Below are 16,335 nucleotides of genomic sequence, written 5' to 3'. Positions count from 1 at the left end.
GGGTAACTTTATTGGATTGGGACATTACACAGTGCTGTAAGAATAATCTTTCTGCACTATTTTTGGTAGACATGAACAGTCCACCCCTACCTCATATGTTCAGCAGATTTCCTCTCAGTATTTTGCCACTAAACCTCAAACATCTGACTTCCAAAAAAAATCGTTACAATGATATGCTTCTGTAAGGCACAGCTCTGCCCCAGCACATAGTGTCTAGTATTTCTTTAAGAATTTATTAGACCATGCACTTTTATTTTTGTGTTTGAATCTTCAGCTGTCAAATATAGTCATAATTGTCATAAAAGGCAAGCTGTTAAAATCTTCTAATGTCAGTAATGAATTTTATCAGACCTATACACATAGAATCTATTGTTTATCTTATTAATAAATATAAGCTATCAACTAACTATAAACTAGAATGCTATCCACATTCATCCTATTAGTACCTTTTTTTAAAAAAATTTTTGCAAATATTTTAGTTGGAGAGAATTCTGTATACGAGAGTTTTTATTCTAGTTTGTCAGTTCATACAGTTGCCTTCTTGTTTACCTCATTGCCTATACCTCTATGCTCATATAAAGTTCAGAGATTTGACCAACTTAGAGAATTGGGAACAGATTAAAATATTAATATTCACATCAGTGTTCACATCATTGCTAACAATTCCACATTATATTTATCAGATTCTGTAGAGCTTATGTAACATTAAAACAGTTCATATGTTCGTGATTGACAGCCCTTGTTAGCTCTTGAATCCATCCTGCTTCTTCAGACACCGTTTCTGGTTTCCTCAATGTTTGAGGTCCTTTAACAGCAGTGCTCAGTGTACATGGTACACCGCTGTCTGCTAACTCAAAGCTTTAAAATAAAGTACCTCTTAACTGCTCAGTCCTTAGGTTTAGATGATTTTAGTTATTTCTTTTCAATTTCAGTTAAATAAGCTTTTGTTGTTGTTCCCAAATAGCTGGGCAACCAATTGTCTGCTGCTTGAGTTCATGGGAACGCTCTGTTGCTACAAAATTGCATACAGTTGTTTACACGAGCTGCATCTATAGCATAAGAAGCTTATTTATCCGCTCTTTTGATAGCTGTATACTAGGTTCATTTCTGACATGGCTTCCTTTGTGATATTGTTGCTGCTCTTCAGAACTATGACTCTACTTTTCCATGATGCTAGTGAAAGGTTCATCTTTAAAGTTCTGAAAACTCAAATTTGATCATGCAAACCAACTAATCAACCAAAAGTTGAGATCTTCCCACAGTAGCTTTTTTTTCTTACCAAATCCAGCTATTGTGATCTTATCTGGTGTGTAAGAAGTGTGAATTGTACCTGCCACAGATCCTCAGACCTCAATAATTGTGTGGTCTTGTTGCATTCTAAGTACAGATTCTTTTTCTTTTACAAAGAACAAAAATAATCATATATATATATAAGGTTTAGGTTAATAAGGTTTTTCTGTATAAATCTGATCTGTGAGAGAATTGTACACCCTATTTATTCAAAGCTTGTTTTTATTTTATAATGGCTGTTTCAATTCAATAAGGCATAAAGAAGAGTATTTGAGTATTTGTCATGCAATGAAAGTAATAAATGACTCTTTTCCTTTAAAACCTAAGCTTGTCCTTTTTTCATTGTGTATCTGTTTGAGCTGGTCATTATTATACACAGAAGAAGAAACCTTTATTTTGGCACATATACATTAAAGCACAGTGAAATTATTTCTTCACATATCACTTTTGTGGTCAGAGCACAGGGTCAGCCATGATACAGCTCCCCTGGAGCAGAGAGGGTGAAGGGCCTCGCTCAAGGGCCCAACAGTGATAGCAGTGCTGTGGCTTGAACCCTAATTATCAACCCAGAGCCTTGAGACACCACTGCCACTCATTTGATGATGTGATGTTAGGCTTGGTTGAAAATGTTTGCAATGTTGCTTATGTCGTTTGTCAAAAAGTTCTGACTATAAATTACATTTTACAAATAAAATTTCTATTTTATACAAATGGATATTACACTCTGGCTGTTTCTTGCTGCTTTAAAATTCCCTTTTTTTTTTTTTTTCAAATGTCCTTGATGAAGACTTGATTCATCTTGATTAGTGTCTACTGATTTACCTTTTAATGATAAAATTACCCCAATAGAAATGATAAATCTCTGGTGTTGATAAAATGCCATTGGCATGAGGACATGAACAGTGATGGCTGCTGCACATAACTGACTTGACAGCATGATATCATGGTACCGCCTGCCATCTGTGGTTGTCATGGTACCATTTATTGTATCTACACTGGCTTCAGCACCTAAAAATAAACAGTGTTTCATTACAAGCACAGAGCCACTGCAGAACGATGCCTGTCACAGACATGCTAGAGATATTTGCTTCAGTGGTGCGCATTTTGAAGGAGGTGCTAGTGAGATGATGACCGACCACTGATTTAGATACAGAGCTGGAATGCCTCGAGGAAGGAGTGAAAACGCAGTCAGCACCAGTAAGTCTCCTCTAAAAGGTTAATGGTTTTCTCTGAATTGTTGTGTGTGTGTGTGTTCTCATTATTGATCACCATCCCTCCATCCACTCTGCCTTTAGAGGCTGGGACTCGCTGTGGTGCGGATGAGATTACAGAGATTTAGTCTTTGTGCCATGAAGCAGCAGCTACTGCAAAAATGAGTCTCCATGATGGACAAATGGCAAGTAATAGTGAGGCATATTTGAGAGGCATGAAGGTGCAGGATCCCTCAACCCCATCTAAGAAACCTCAATCTGTGAGTCAAAAGCTTTTTGCAATAGGAATGAATCATTTATTCATATTCATGTTTTTGTAGGATCATTTGAAGGGTTTATTATTTATGGATTATAGAATTTGCAGGGTCATTATTTATGGAACACGACACGTGTGTGTGTGTGCGCGCGTGTGTGTGCGTGTGTATGTACAGTTATATCTCTGGGTGATTTCGGTCTATGTGGTGTCCAGTCACTGTTGATAATGTCTTACAAATTTGGCTCTACTTACAGTACTGCGGGATGCAGAGCAGATGTAGCATTGCAGAGGGAACAAACACATTGTACTAAACAGCAACAGGCACATAACCAGAGTACCTGAATAATGACAGGCTACTAACAGCCAAGATAAATTGTATATTTACGTATAAATGAATTTAAAAAGCGAAAAAGACGCAGCGCACTTTGCGCCATATAACGCGGCCGAATGTATTTGTTGTTGTTGTTGTTAGAATCATTAGCCTGTATGTTAAACACCTCTGTCTTCACCCTCATTTCACTGCCCCAGTGGATTCTTCAAATACTGTATTGAAGTCAGCATTATTATACCTTATTGTAATGCATAACGGTTTTATATGTCATCATTTATCGATATTTCAATGAATGTAAGTGTATCTTTGTATATTTTTGTGGAATTGATCTAAAATCTCGTATTAGGTTATCAAAGTGGTGTAGCATTAGGGTTAATGTTACTGTATGAATTATTCATTACACACATTCACTCCATTACGAACATCTAGTCTGTTGTGTCATAGTTACAGAACAAACTGAATTGAAGTCAGTTTTATTTAACATGTAGTGTTTTTAAGCATTAATTGTCATAAAAGCAGCTTTGTGGATAGTTGGAGATACTGTAGATTTATATTGCAATGCTAGGAAACTCACTTAGTTGTTATTAAAAGGAGCTCAAAAGGGAACACATTATTTTAAAATGCCAGAAATGATGTTTTATTGTATATCATGCCAGAAATTATTATACTGTTAAACAATTACCGTGATGTTTATCATTTTCTGTGTTCAGCCCAAGCCTGAAAATGCCATCACCATTGCTGTATCATCACGCGTCCTCTTTAACATGGACCTGGAGCAGCAGGTCTTTGAACAGAAAGGCATGGAGGAGTACCTGAAGTACCAGATTCAACATGAGACTGAACCATTTGCTCCAGGACCTGCTTTCCCCTTTGTTAAGGTCCAGATCAATGTCTACAATTACTCACCATGCTGTCCATGTTCATTTCACAAAACATCACCCTAATATCCCACAAAGTATTTTTTAAGTTAATTTTCCCAGTGAAATGAGGTGAGATGGCACAGTTGCCATAATGTGTCCCTTTTGTGTGTCACCTGCAGGCTCTGGAAGCTGTCAATGTGCAACTGAGAAAACTTTATCCAGACAGCGAAGAGCTCTTTGATGTGGTGCTGATGACTAACCATCATGCCAATGTTGGGCTCAGACTCATTAACTCAATCAACCACCACAGTAAGTAGAGAGGTCAGGATGTTCAAAAATTCACTGCTGTCCCCTGAAGTGGCCTTAAGCTGTTTATAATAGCTAAGCATTTAGATGATCTCAGACAGTAGGGCTCAAAGCATGATTTGTGTACAGTCCTTGGTATAAAAAATACAGCAATGAAAAAACCCTTGCTTATAATGTTGGCTAAGATGGATGTTGAGGGAGAGGAGGCACTACACATGCTCTATTATTAATGAAATAATATAAGCCTTTTAACTCTTTTTAGCTTGACACTAGAACACAAGATTGTATACTTTATGTTTAATTGTCAATCAAAATAAATTTATTTCTGTCTCTGTTAGAGCTGTTCATTGAGCGCTTCTGTATGACTGGAGGTAATAGTCCAATTGGGTATCTGAAAGCCTACCACACCAACCTGTATCTGTCTGCCGATTCAAGTAAAGTGAAAGAGGCCTTAGAGGAAGGTGAGAACAGAAACTTCACAGAGAAAAATGTTAATTTTCCAACTGAATTGTTTTAACTGGGACTTCGGCTCTTCTGTTCACTAAGGGATTGCAGCAGCCACCATGTTCAAATCGGAGAAGGTGACTGAGGTGTCAGAGACACAGCTGAGAGTGGCCTTCGATGGAGATGCAGTGCTGTTCTCGGATGAGTCTGAGAGAATCTTTAAAACGCAAGGCCTGGACAAATTTTTTGAACATGAAAAGGCCCATGAAAACAAGCTACTTGATCATGTAAGACAGTTGTAGCACATCGAAATATGACAATATGAAGCATTATAATTTAATTTTACCATGGCACTGTTGGATTCTTGTTTCTGATTGGTCAGGAGGTGATTGAATTTTCAATGGCATGGAGCTGATACTAGTTCTGGCTGCAAAACAAAACACAGGTTTATATTAATGTGCTTTTTGTTACCGTTTCAATAGTAACAAGTGTATTTGTGTATTGTGTATTTGTTTTATAGGGTCCACTGAAGGGATTCTTTGAGGCTTTGGGGAAACTGCAAAAGAAATTCTTTGCCAAAGGCCAGCGTATGGACTGTCCCATCCGCACCTACCTTGTGACTGCTCGCAGTGCAGCTAGTTCAGGTACACGTGCCCTGAAGACCTTGCGTTCTTGGGGCCTAGAGCCAGATGAAGCCCTTTTCTTGGCTGGAGCACCTAAGGGCCCTATGCTGGCAAAAATCAAACCACACATTTTCTTTGATGATCAAATATTCCATATAGAGGGGGCTGCAGAGCTGGGAACTATAGCAGCTCATGTTCCCTATGGAGTCGCACAGAAAGTGTTATTAAAAGAAAACAAATGACATGAGTTTTAATAATCTAAATTAAAATGAAATTTAATTAAATAAACTGCATTTCTCGCAGTGTTAAAACTGGCATGAAATATGTATTGTGTTGACAAATTGTATTTTTAGTGTTTGGTGCCTGCATTGAATGTTCATCAGAGTGACAGATGTGCTCTACTAAGATTATCTAGAATTTGACCTATATTATATTTCAGATCTGTTAGCAAACCGAAATCTGTGAAATCAGATGAAGCTAAAGATCAAGATGATCAAGCCAAACATGTTATGCTGGCTGATTAAATAGACTGAATTTAATACAGCAAGGGATTGTAATGGATGTACTGTATGTGCCTTTTAAGTACTGCAGAACTGAAAACACTCTGTGCCTCTTATTTTACAAATGAAAATATTTAACTATTAAAGGATATTTAAATATTAATTTATAAAAAAAAAGAGATTTAAAGTGTTGGTTGTTGATAGAGTATCAAATTATGGAACAGACAGATCATCTGATTATCCTAGTAGATCATCATAATGCTGGAAGTTCTCAGTTTTCTCAGTCATAGATAAAGTATTGCCTGTGTGACATGTAAATTGTTCGACTTTTATGTTTGTTACATTATTCCGTGATACAATTTGGTGCATTTTCCTAAGTGTCTGAGTATATATTTTGTAAAAACTGTCAGAGTATGTATGTTTTATTATTAAATCTCATATATGTCAAATTTAGTTTCTATGATAAACAGTTGTTTATCATAGAAACTATAAATTAACTATACATTAACTATAAATTTCTATAACAACTAGGTTAACCAAAAAAGGGCTTATGTGGTGTTTATGTTAAAGAATAATTAGTAGTTAAAATCATACATTTTTATGTTGTGATTGGTTTACAGTATTATATTATTATATTACAGTATTATATACATCACTATGTGCATAATGTAGTATAATACATATCTGTATAATACAAATGTAAAATGTTAATTTTTATAATAATAAATAAATGCTCTAATTCACTTTAGCATCATTCTCTGTTTATTTTCCGGTTAAATGTGGTGAACCATATTTGCATTTTTTCTAAATAGTTTTCTTTTTTGTATGGCTGTATTTTTTATATTTGGCATTGAATTGTTATGTTCTATACCTTCAACAAATTAGTATATATTAAACAAAAGTTGCGGGGGGGGGGGGGGCACGGTGGCTTAGTGGTTAGCACGTTTGCCTCAGCATGCACATATGGGTGTGATGCTCAGGTGTTCATATACTTCTGACTATATAAGTGAATGTATGTATCTATGTATAATTTGTTCTTGTTTGTTTTAATATTTATTCATCTATATGATCAGTGGATAGCACGTTCGCCTCACACCTCCAGGGTTGGGGGTTCGATTCCCGCCTCCGCCTTGTGTGTGTGGAGTTTGCATGTTCTCCCCGTGCCTCTGGGGTTTCCTCCGGGTACTCCGGTTTCCTCCCCCGGTCCAAAGACATGCATGGTAGGTTGATTGGCATCTCTGGGAAATTGTCCGTAGTGTCTGATTGCGTAAGAGAATGAGAGTGTGTGTGTGTGCCCTGCGATGGGTTGGCACTCCGTCCAGGGTGTATCCTGCCTTGATGCCCAATGACGCCTGAGATAGGCACAGGCTCCCCGTGACCCGATAATAGTTTGGATAAGCGGTAGAAAATGAATGAATGAATGAATGAATGAATAAACAAAAGTTACAGAAAATGCACACAATTGTTTAAAATTTCATTGTATGCTGTACCATTATAGTTTCTCTTTACTGGAGCATATTGGGCCAAATTTGTTTTCGGTATGACAGGGCTCCTGTGCACACAGCGAGATCCACAAAGACAATCAAAAGTCCTGCACAGAGCCCTGATCTCAGCTCAGCCCCACTGATCACCTTTGGGCATGAAATGGAAGACTGACTGTGCACCAGGCCCCCTCACCTGAGTTCACCAATGTTTCTGCAGCTGAATGGACAAATCTCTACAGCCACACTTGAACACCTTCCTAGTAGAGTGGACGGTGTTATACTTACAAAAGAGAATGTTCAGCATGCACATATGGGTGTGATGCTCAGGTGTTCATATACTTCTGACTATATAAGTGAATGTATGTATCTATGTATAATTTGTTCTTGTTTGTTTTAATATTTATTCATCTATATGATCAGTGGTTAGCACGTTCGCCTCACACCTCCAGGGTTGGGGGTTCGATTCCCGCCTCCGCCTTGTGTGTGTGGAAGTCAAAATGCACCGCCAAATGGTGGATGTTCTCCCTGTGCCTCGGGGGTTTCCTCCGGGTACTCCGGTTTCCTCCCCCGGTCCAAAGACATGCATGGTAGGTTGATTGGCATCTCTGGAAAAATTGTCCGTAGTGTGTGATTGTGTGAGTGAATGAGAGTGTGTGTGTGTGCCCTGCGATGGGTTGGCACTCCGTCCAGGGTGTATCCTGCCTTGATTCCCAATGACGCCTGAGATAGGCACAGGCTCCCCGTGACCCGAGGTAGTTTGGATAAGCGGTAGAAAATGAGTGAGTGTGAGTGAGAGTGATCAGTGTGTTTGTCATTATCAGGCACAACACAGATATCGTGTGGTATTTTCTTAACCCATATGGTTTTGCCCCCTAGTGGACAGCAACTGTAAATATTAAGTGGGAAATTATCATTTATTAGTTAAACGTAAATATCATAATTTAAATATCATTATTGTTTATAGTTTTGGCAAAAACATCATTATTTGCGTCAGAATATTTAAGATCCAACCTCACAGTCTGTATTTCCAGGATAGACTCGGTTAATGAAGTGAATGAGTTGGTGAATGAATGAATGAGTAAATGAATGAGTGAGTGATTGAATGAATGAATGAATTAATGTATTAATGAGTGAGTGAATGAATAAATGAATGAATGAACGAATGAATGAGTGAATTAATGAATTAATTAATGCTACTGGATAATTTATATATTGAATTAATTATGCATTTGTGTATCTGTGATCCTGGGTTCAATCCTGAGCTCGGATTAGGCCTGTGTAGACTTTCACATTGTTCTCCAGGTGTTTATGATCGTGTAACTTAAGTTTTCCAGCTTCACCTCACTGCAGTGGATCTTCATCTGATCAGGTGTGAATTCTCATGTCTAATTTTACTGAGACAGGCTGAATACTGAATATTCAGTTACTGAATATGGATGAATTAATATTTTGCAATGTTTTTGTTTTTCCCCAGAGTCATAATGCAACTCAAACTCTTTCAAGTGCTAGTTTCAGGTTTTGCTGTTTTTGAGTTTAATCTTTACAATAAAAAGTAGTTGAGTTTCCACCAAACTGGAAGAAAACGTTAATGTCTCCCACTGTAATGTGCTTCTCTATTAGAAAGTGTTCCAGTCTAAAACATCATTAACTATAAACGCATTGTACCACTCACTTGACTACATACCACTGAAAAACGTGGGATGCTTTGTACAGACTAAGCTCTACAAAGCTCATCAGACCTCACGGACGTGGGCGTGGCCTTAGACGAATGGGCGGGGTTTATATGTGCTTGTGAAACTCGGCTTTTTCCGCACTGCTCATTTGAGCGCTTCAGCTCTGCTTTATGAAACGTCTCTGTCGAGTACAGTGTAAAGTGGGTGGTTTTACTTCTCTTTAAAAAAAATCCCTGTTTAATTCACAGTAATTTCCACAGCGCTTACACTCATGATTATTCATTTGTCATAAGACATTGTTAAGAAATGAGCGGAGTGACGAAGCCGGATTTATTTCCCATCTCACTATAATACTGTAAATCAGATGTTGTGACTGCTTAAAGGAATCGATAAAAAACATGGCACATCTGGGAATCCTGTCTGTTGTCGTGGCACTCTGTTTGTTCGGTGAGTCCAGACTCTGTAATCATTCTATTTCATGTTGTTGATGGAAAATGTTCTCTGAATGACAGCAATGACAGTCAGAAACAGTCAGGAACAGTCAGGAACAGCCAGGAACAGTCAGGAACAGCCAGGAACAGTCAGGAACAGCCAGGAACAGTCAGGAACAGCCAGGAACAGTCAGAAACAGCCAGGAACAGTCAGAAACAGTCAGGAACAGCCAGGAACAGTCAGAAACCAGCCAGGAACAGCCAGGAACAGTCAGAAACAGCCAGGAACAGTCAGAAACAGTCAGGAACAGTCAGGAACAGCCAGGAACAGTCAGGAACAGTCAGGAACAGTCAGGAACAGCCAGGAACAGTCAGGAACAGTCAGGAACAGCCAGGAACAGTCAGAAACAGCCAGGAACAGTCAGAAACAGTCAGGAACAGCCAGGAACAGTCAGAAACCAGCCAGGAACAGCCAGGAACAGTCAGAAACAGCCAGGAACAGCAAGAGCATTTGCTTGTTTTTAGTGTTGTTTACACGCACATGGTCTTGTCTGTTAGTCCATCTTTAAGAGTGATAGTATCAAAGTTCTCAGGTTTGATCTCCAGGTCATAAATGTCTCTGAATGCCACATAAATGTCATTTATCAAATGACACATCAAGATTGACAGATTACAAAAACTGAAACGCATTTAATGTTCTTTCTTTTAAACAGTTTTAAACTTCTATATTAAAAATAAGTGTTCATATTTAATTATTAGACTCAGTAGGGTCATAAGGAGTAGCTTTCCCCCAGGTCAGATCCAGCAAATGCATATTTCTAAGTGGACATTTCACACAACGTATTTAAAATTCCCAGTATTGAGGGAAACAGAATTTGCCAACTTTACTAACTTCACTCTGTGGGTTCGGACTGTGTTGAAGTCACAAGACCAGGAATAATTGCATATGTACCACATGTTTAATGTGATTACTTGCACAATAAGGACTCTGTTTGTGTCTCAGTTCCCTCAGCACACATTCATTTAGTTATTTCTGAATTTATCTACGTTTTAAAAGATAGATTCGCAAATCATATCTGGAGAATTTGTATGGAAATAAAAACAATCAGAATTAAATTCAATGAGTTAGTATATTTATCACTTCCTCTTTTCTTCAGCTTACCATAAAAATCTAATTCTTTCTTTTTTTTAATCATATGTTTGCATATTGATCTTTATACATGTCCAGAAGATTAGGATTTTATATAATTTAGTAGCTCGTTTAGCTTACTGCATGATGCACAGTTTAATTTCTTTAATCTCTGGGTCAGCAAATGCATCAAATCCCTTAATCTGACGAGGCTAATGTACTGGGAATTGTTCTAAAACTTGGTCATTTGCTAGGACCTTCTCAATCAGTAAATCAGTAAAACAGACTAACACAGTAAGCACTGTATATCATACTCAGCTGGATGAGTTTCTTTTAGAACAAACAGGTCTGTCAGTCTGATTTAAGAAGAACTGAAAGAACAGTTTACATCTGTAGAATCACCTGACTTTATGGCCATCATGTAACCTTGGTAAAGTAAATCAGCAGTATTCTGTGTTGGGTGTTAATATTGTTGAAGTCAGTTAAATAATAATTCTGATATAAAGTATCCTGTCATTTGTATGTGTCTATTATAGGAGCAGTGAGGAGTCAGACTACCCTCACCCCAGCTGTGACCGCAACCACCATCACTGAGAACGTGACCACCATCACGGTTAATTGGAATATGACCTCAACCACCCCCATCATGCTCAGCACCACTACACCTGGCTGCTCGATCTTGAACATCTCCAGTTGTGAGGCCTGTGCACCAGGCACCTACTATGACAATGGTGGGTATAGTTTAATTGACCTACAGAACTTGTGTAGCGTTATATCTGTGGTTTCAGTATTTTTTAAGCTATTGAGGTGCCTGGTTATACAGTATGTTATAGTCAATAATACACTTACTCAGTTTACATGATCCTACATACAATACTTGTCTAAAGGTTGTGGACATTTGACCATCACATCCATAGGAAGGTCTTCCCCAAAGTTTTGCCACAACATTTGAAGCACACTTGAGTAACCTGCACAGAGTCCTGACTTCATCCCACTGAACACCTCTGGAATGAATTGGAATGTCGAGTGCATGCCAGACCTCCTCACCTGACATCAGTCCCTGATCTCATTAATGCTCTAGTGGCTGTTCTCATAACCACCACTTTTATTTTGTGGCTTTTCTCTCGATTTTGGAGCATTCTGTGAGGATTTGCCATTCAGCCACAAGAGAATTAATCACGGATTGGTGTCGGGTGAGGGCATTAGCGAGGTCATGTGAGAAGGTCTGGTGCACAGTTGGCATTCATGTTTGTCAGTGGGGTTGAGGTCAGATTCTTCAACATCAGTCTTAGCGAACCATGTGTTTATATGTACAGGAGCATTGTCATGCTGGACTTGGTTTGTGCACCTGTGTTCTAGTAAAGACAAAATCTTAATCATCCAGTATACATATTAGACAAGAAATATTAGACAGTTATGTGTTTCAGACTTTTGGCAACAGTTTGGGAAAAGCTCACATATGGGTGTAATGGTGATAAATACTTTTGAATATATACCGTAACTCTAACAATAACTGTTAAGGTAATAACTGTCTATGGTTCTAATAGAGATGTACATTAATAAAGCTTTATTTGTTTGTAATTCTGCTAGAGACGTTACTGTGTTCATGCTGTCCGGAGCCTGGGCTGTGTATTTTCCCCGGAGGCTGTCGTTCCTGCTCATTGGGCTTTTATCAACCGCAAGCAGGCCAGAAGACTTGTCTTCCCTGCACACCAGGCTTCTACTCTAAGTGAGTAATAATGTATCACAAATTAATGGTACATTGTCTCCATGCCATATCAGTCAGCTGATCTGTATTTGTTCCTCAGTCTCACAGGAAGCCCTGTGTGTCAGGCGTGTCCTCCTGGTTCTTATACTAATGAAAGTAGTGCAGTGTCATGTCAGGCCTGTGCTCCAGGTAACCATTTAAACACAAACTCAAAATGCACTTCACTTTCACTTGCTTTATTGATCTTTTGTGACTTAGTGACTAGATATTTACAGTAGCTGTGGAATTAAAATAATTGTTTAGCCAGCATTCATTAAGCTTAAAAACATAAATGTGCCCTTTTTTATTTTATAGGTTTTTATGCATCCAGACAGAATGCCACCATCTGTAACCAATGTCCTGAGGGTACATACTGCAAGTAAGATGTGTACTGTATTTTCTATTGTATCCATTGACATTTTGACAAAGGCTTATCTTCCTGTAAATTTAAGCATGTACAGTGGCATATAATCAACTTTTGGTGTATGTGTAGGCTATATATCTGACCTGGTTATAGACTTTTCAGCATGATAGCAGGCAACAGTTCTACAATGACTCTGAATTCCAGCACTACTCAGTACTGTGTTTTCAAGCTTACATTGGCTGAAGGGCAGAGTCACATGTCTTTATCCTGGGATTTTAATCAAAGCCACAGTAAAGACTTCAAGTCAGTTATTTTCCTCTGTAAGGTCCTGTACTACAGCCTGTAAACCTCATATCAGTATCACAAGACTGACATTATAGCTGGATACCCGGTATAATGCTGGCTTTGAGTATGTTGAATAAAGTGGATTTAGCTGTAATTGTGTCTTCTTGTTGAACAGCTCCTCCAGTTGTGCTCAATGCCAAATGTGTCCTTCCGGCTCTGAAGCCCTACAGGCTGGCAGCATGCAGTGTTCCCCCTGTCGCCCAGGTGCCCCACGCCATCCAATATTATACTGTACCACATATTATACCACAACACTAAGGCATTCTCAATTCTCATTGGTCAGAAGGTGTTATTTTTATTTTGTTTAACAGCAGCTCCGACAGTAGTGTCAGCTGTAATACAAAGAATGTGTAGAAGGAGTAGGAGAAGGAGAAGGAGTAGAGGTTAATCCTAGGAGTACATTTTAGGCATGAAGAGTTCATTTTAACAGTCAATACCAACCCTATTGAAATAAGGACGATGCATTCATACAGCTCTAAATCAGTTTTTTGTTTCATTTTTGCTCCTCTTTCAGAAACTGAATACATGCTAAGTGCAAAGGATAACAAGAACTTACATTTTGTACTGTGTTTATCTAGTAACTTGTGTATGTTTTGCAGGCATGTACAAGACCTCCCACCAGAAAATGTGCCAGATCTGCGGCAGCGGGTTCTATCAGGTCCACTGGGGCCAGGAGAACTGTGACGTCTGCCCTGAAGATCACTACTGCCCAGTGAGTGATTATAACCTCCGAACAGACACACACACACACACACACACACACACAGTACACAAAACCGGATTCAAACTCTTTGGTCCTTCTGCTCGTGTAAACTGTATAATACATGGTGATGCAATGCCACTGTTGTTAACTCAGAGTTATCAAACAATTAATCAGACAACCATCAGGAAAATTTTTACAAAGGAACCAGAATTATATTGTGCCTCATTTTCTGTGTATCTATGTGTTACTTGTTCAGTCAAAAACAGGCATTCATATTCAAACACTTCATTCCTAATATACTGTTGGGGAAGTATATTTAATACCTTTTTTTGCTTTAATTTAAGACCTTTTTCTGACCTATTTCTCTTACAGAGTCCTGATGTTAATCCAATTCAGTGCCCTAGTGATGCGTTTTGCCCCGAGGGCAGCACTGCTCCAGGTTATTGCATGGAGACTTTCTTCAGGAAGGCTGGAGACATATGCGAGCTTTCTCCTCTCACCATAGCTCTAATTGTCATTGGAGGAGGATGTATGAACATTCAAAAAACATTTTTTTAACTCTTTATCATAAATGTAAACAGATACAACAAGTTTAAGATTTTATCTACAGGGTTTCCCAAAAGTCTCCATCCATAGAGGCAAAATGTTACTTTATTTAAAAAACATTCTCTACATGAGTGCAATTTTGTGTAAACACACACGCTCAGTTTGGCAGCATTTTGTGTGCATGTGAGCGTGCGTGGATGTGAGCATGCATGTGCGTGGGTGGGTGTGTGTGTGTGAGCGTGTATGTGCATGCGCGTGTGGGTGTGTGTGTGCACACTTGCCATGTACTTGTTAAAGTCTATAGTGAATTTGCAATAGTTTCCTGATATAGTCATTATAATTCAAAGTCATTCTTAAAGGCTTTCTGAAAATAAACATATAATAAACTAAGTACGAAAAATTCTGGAAGAAATTTAATTTGTTAAAAAAAAAAAAGTTAATTACTGCTATGTATAGTGATTTTTTTTGGACACTTCATACAATTTAACCCATCTTCTTTCTCTGATCCCTTCAGTGTTTCTTCTGTTTATTTCCCTACTGGTTTTTCGTCGGAGGAGGGATACAGACAGTGAACTGTCTCTCTCTCGTGCCCCACTTCTGCGGAAGGACCGTCCTTCTCGCCATGTGTATGGAGTCCCGTGTGATGCAGATCCTGTGTATGCAGGGTGGTGACACAATGGAAATGCACAGAGCAAAAACAAACCCAAAATCCTTTCAAGCTATTACAAACTCAGAAATTCTACTGAATACCTGACAAAACATTTGCACCTTTCTGATGTTTATAGTTCATATATGTTTTCAATTGCCCAGGTTTTTTATATGTGCACTCAGACAAATCAAACTGTCTTCTTTATGATGTTGTTCACTTCTGTACACCGCACACTGGCTGAATGAATGCAAAGGAGTATCACTGTAGATGTTGGTGTTTATCTTCTTTTTAACAAGGTCAGTTGGGACACAGCTGACAGTAAATTTGCCTGTAAGAATACAATGAGAAACATGTATTGTTTAGTTATTGCACTGGTCTTTAATATGTGGTATAGTGAAGATTTGGATAATCCTGGACTCTTCTAGTTGCCTGTAAGATTGTATTTATTTACCTGAGCCCCTTTATATTTTATTACATATGGTACATAAGGAACTGTTTATGGAATCTGTAATCTTTTCGTTATTTAAAAGTTTATTGCCATTTTGGAACTTTTAAAAGAAACACAAATGGCCTTGGCTAGAAAATAAACTTTGCACAAGTTTCAAATGAATTCTCATGAAGTTTTTTTCAGCATCATTGAATACATTTTATTATTTTTATTTTATTTTATTGTTAACAACAGTGGGGGCACGGTGGCTTAGTGGCTAGCAAGTTCGCCTCACACCTCCAGGGTTGGGGGTTAGATTCCCGCCTCCGCCTTGTGTGTGTGGAGTTTGCATTTTCTCCCCGTGCCTCGGGGGTTTCCTCCGGGTACTCCGGTTTCCTCCCCCGGTCCAAAGACATGCATGGTAGGTTGATTGGCATCTCTGGAAAATTGTCTGTAGTGTGTGATTGTGTAAGTGAATGAGTGTGTGTGTGCAATGCGATGGGTTGGCATTCCGTCCAGGGTGTATCCTGCCTTGATGCCAGATGACACCTGAGATAGGCACAGGCTCCCTGTGACCCGAGGTAGTTTGGATAAGCGGTAGAAAATGAGTGAGTGAGTGAGAGTTAACAACAAGAAGTCATCTGAATGTGATGTATGCTCTTGACTTGGACTACATCATTATGTCAGACCAGCATGATGTCTACAGGTAATCTACAGCTTGTGCAGCCAGCTGCAGGGACAAGGGAATGTATTGGGACAGGATAGTCTCAAATTGGCCTAATTACTTTAATCTCTCCTATTCTGTCTAAATATTTTTAATGTCTAGTCCAGGGGGGTGTAGGTGCAGGTTTTCAGTCCAACCAAGAAGAAGCCATGCCTGAGTTTACTGAAAGCCAAGATTTACTGATTAATCAAGTGTGGCTCTGATTAATCAGGCTGCTTGAGTGGAATGAAAAGCTGCACACACACAGCACCTACACACACACTGCACCTACACATACTGTATGCTATAGTCT

At 38.7% G+C, this 16,335-nt stretch overlaps 2 protein-coding genes across 3 annotated transcripts; both read left to right on the top strand.

The window, feature by feature from the left end:
* Positions 1 to 2,373: 2,373 nt before the first annotated feature.
* Positions 2,374 to 6,438, top strand: nt5c1ab (5'-nucleotidase, cytosolic IAb). Of its 2 annotated transcripts, XM_060879107.1 has the most exons (7): positions 2,374 to 2,487; positions 2,586 to 2,761; positions 3,799 to 3,966; positions 4,128 to 4,257; positions 4,593 to 4,715; positions 4,801 to 4,985; positions 5,219 to 6,438. In XM_060879107.1, exons 2-7 carry the CDS (start codon positions 2,663 to 2,665, stop codon positions 5,561 to 5,563), a joined length of 1,050 nt encoding a protein of 349 aa, XP_060735090.1. In that variant the 5' UTR covers positions 2,374 to 2,487; positions 2,586 to 2,662; the 3' UTR covers positions 5,564 to 6,438. The 2 variants fall into 2 exon arrangements, with proteins under 2 accessions (XP_060735090.1, XP_060735091.1); XM_060879108.1 differs by lacking the exons at positions 2,374 to 2,487; positions 2,586 to 2,761 and adding an exon at positions 3,325 to 3,382.
* Positions 6,439 to 9,088: 2,650 nt separating this feature from the next.
* si:dkey-21a6.5 (sushi, von Willebrand factor type A, EGF and pentraxin domain-containing protein 1) lies at positions 9,089 to 15,498 on the top strand. The gene is made up of 9 exons (XM_060879131.1): positions 9,089 to 9,425; positions 11,075 to 11,269; positions 12,129 to 12,267; positions 12,347 to 12,435; positions 12,601 to 12,664; positions 13,110 to 13,198; positions 13,594 to 13,706; positions 14,070 to 14,226; positions 14,758 to 15,498. The coding sequence occupies exons 1-9, from the start codon at positions 9,377 to 9,379 to the stop codon at positions 14,913 to 14,915; spliced, it is 1,053 nt and encodes a 350-aa protein (XP_060735114.1). The 5' UTR covers positions 9,089 to 9,376; the 3' UTR covers positions 14,916 to 15,498.
* The last annotated feature ends 837 nt before the right edge of the window (positions 15,499 to 16,335 follow it).

Source organism: Tachysurus vachellii, chromosome 10 (assembly GCF_030014155.1).
Source record: "Tachysurus vachellii isolate PV-2020 chromosome 10, HZAU_Pvac_v1, whole genome shotgun sequence".
Classification (NCBI taxonomy): domain Eukaryota; kingdom Metazoa; phylum Chordata; class Actinopteri; order Siluriformes; family Bagridae; genus Tachysurus; species Tachysurus vachellii.
Note: the sequence above shows the minus strand (reverse complement) of the source record. Positions and strands in the feature narration are given on the sequence as shown.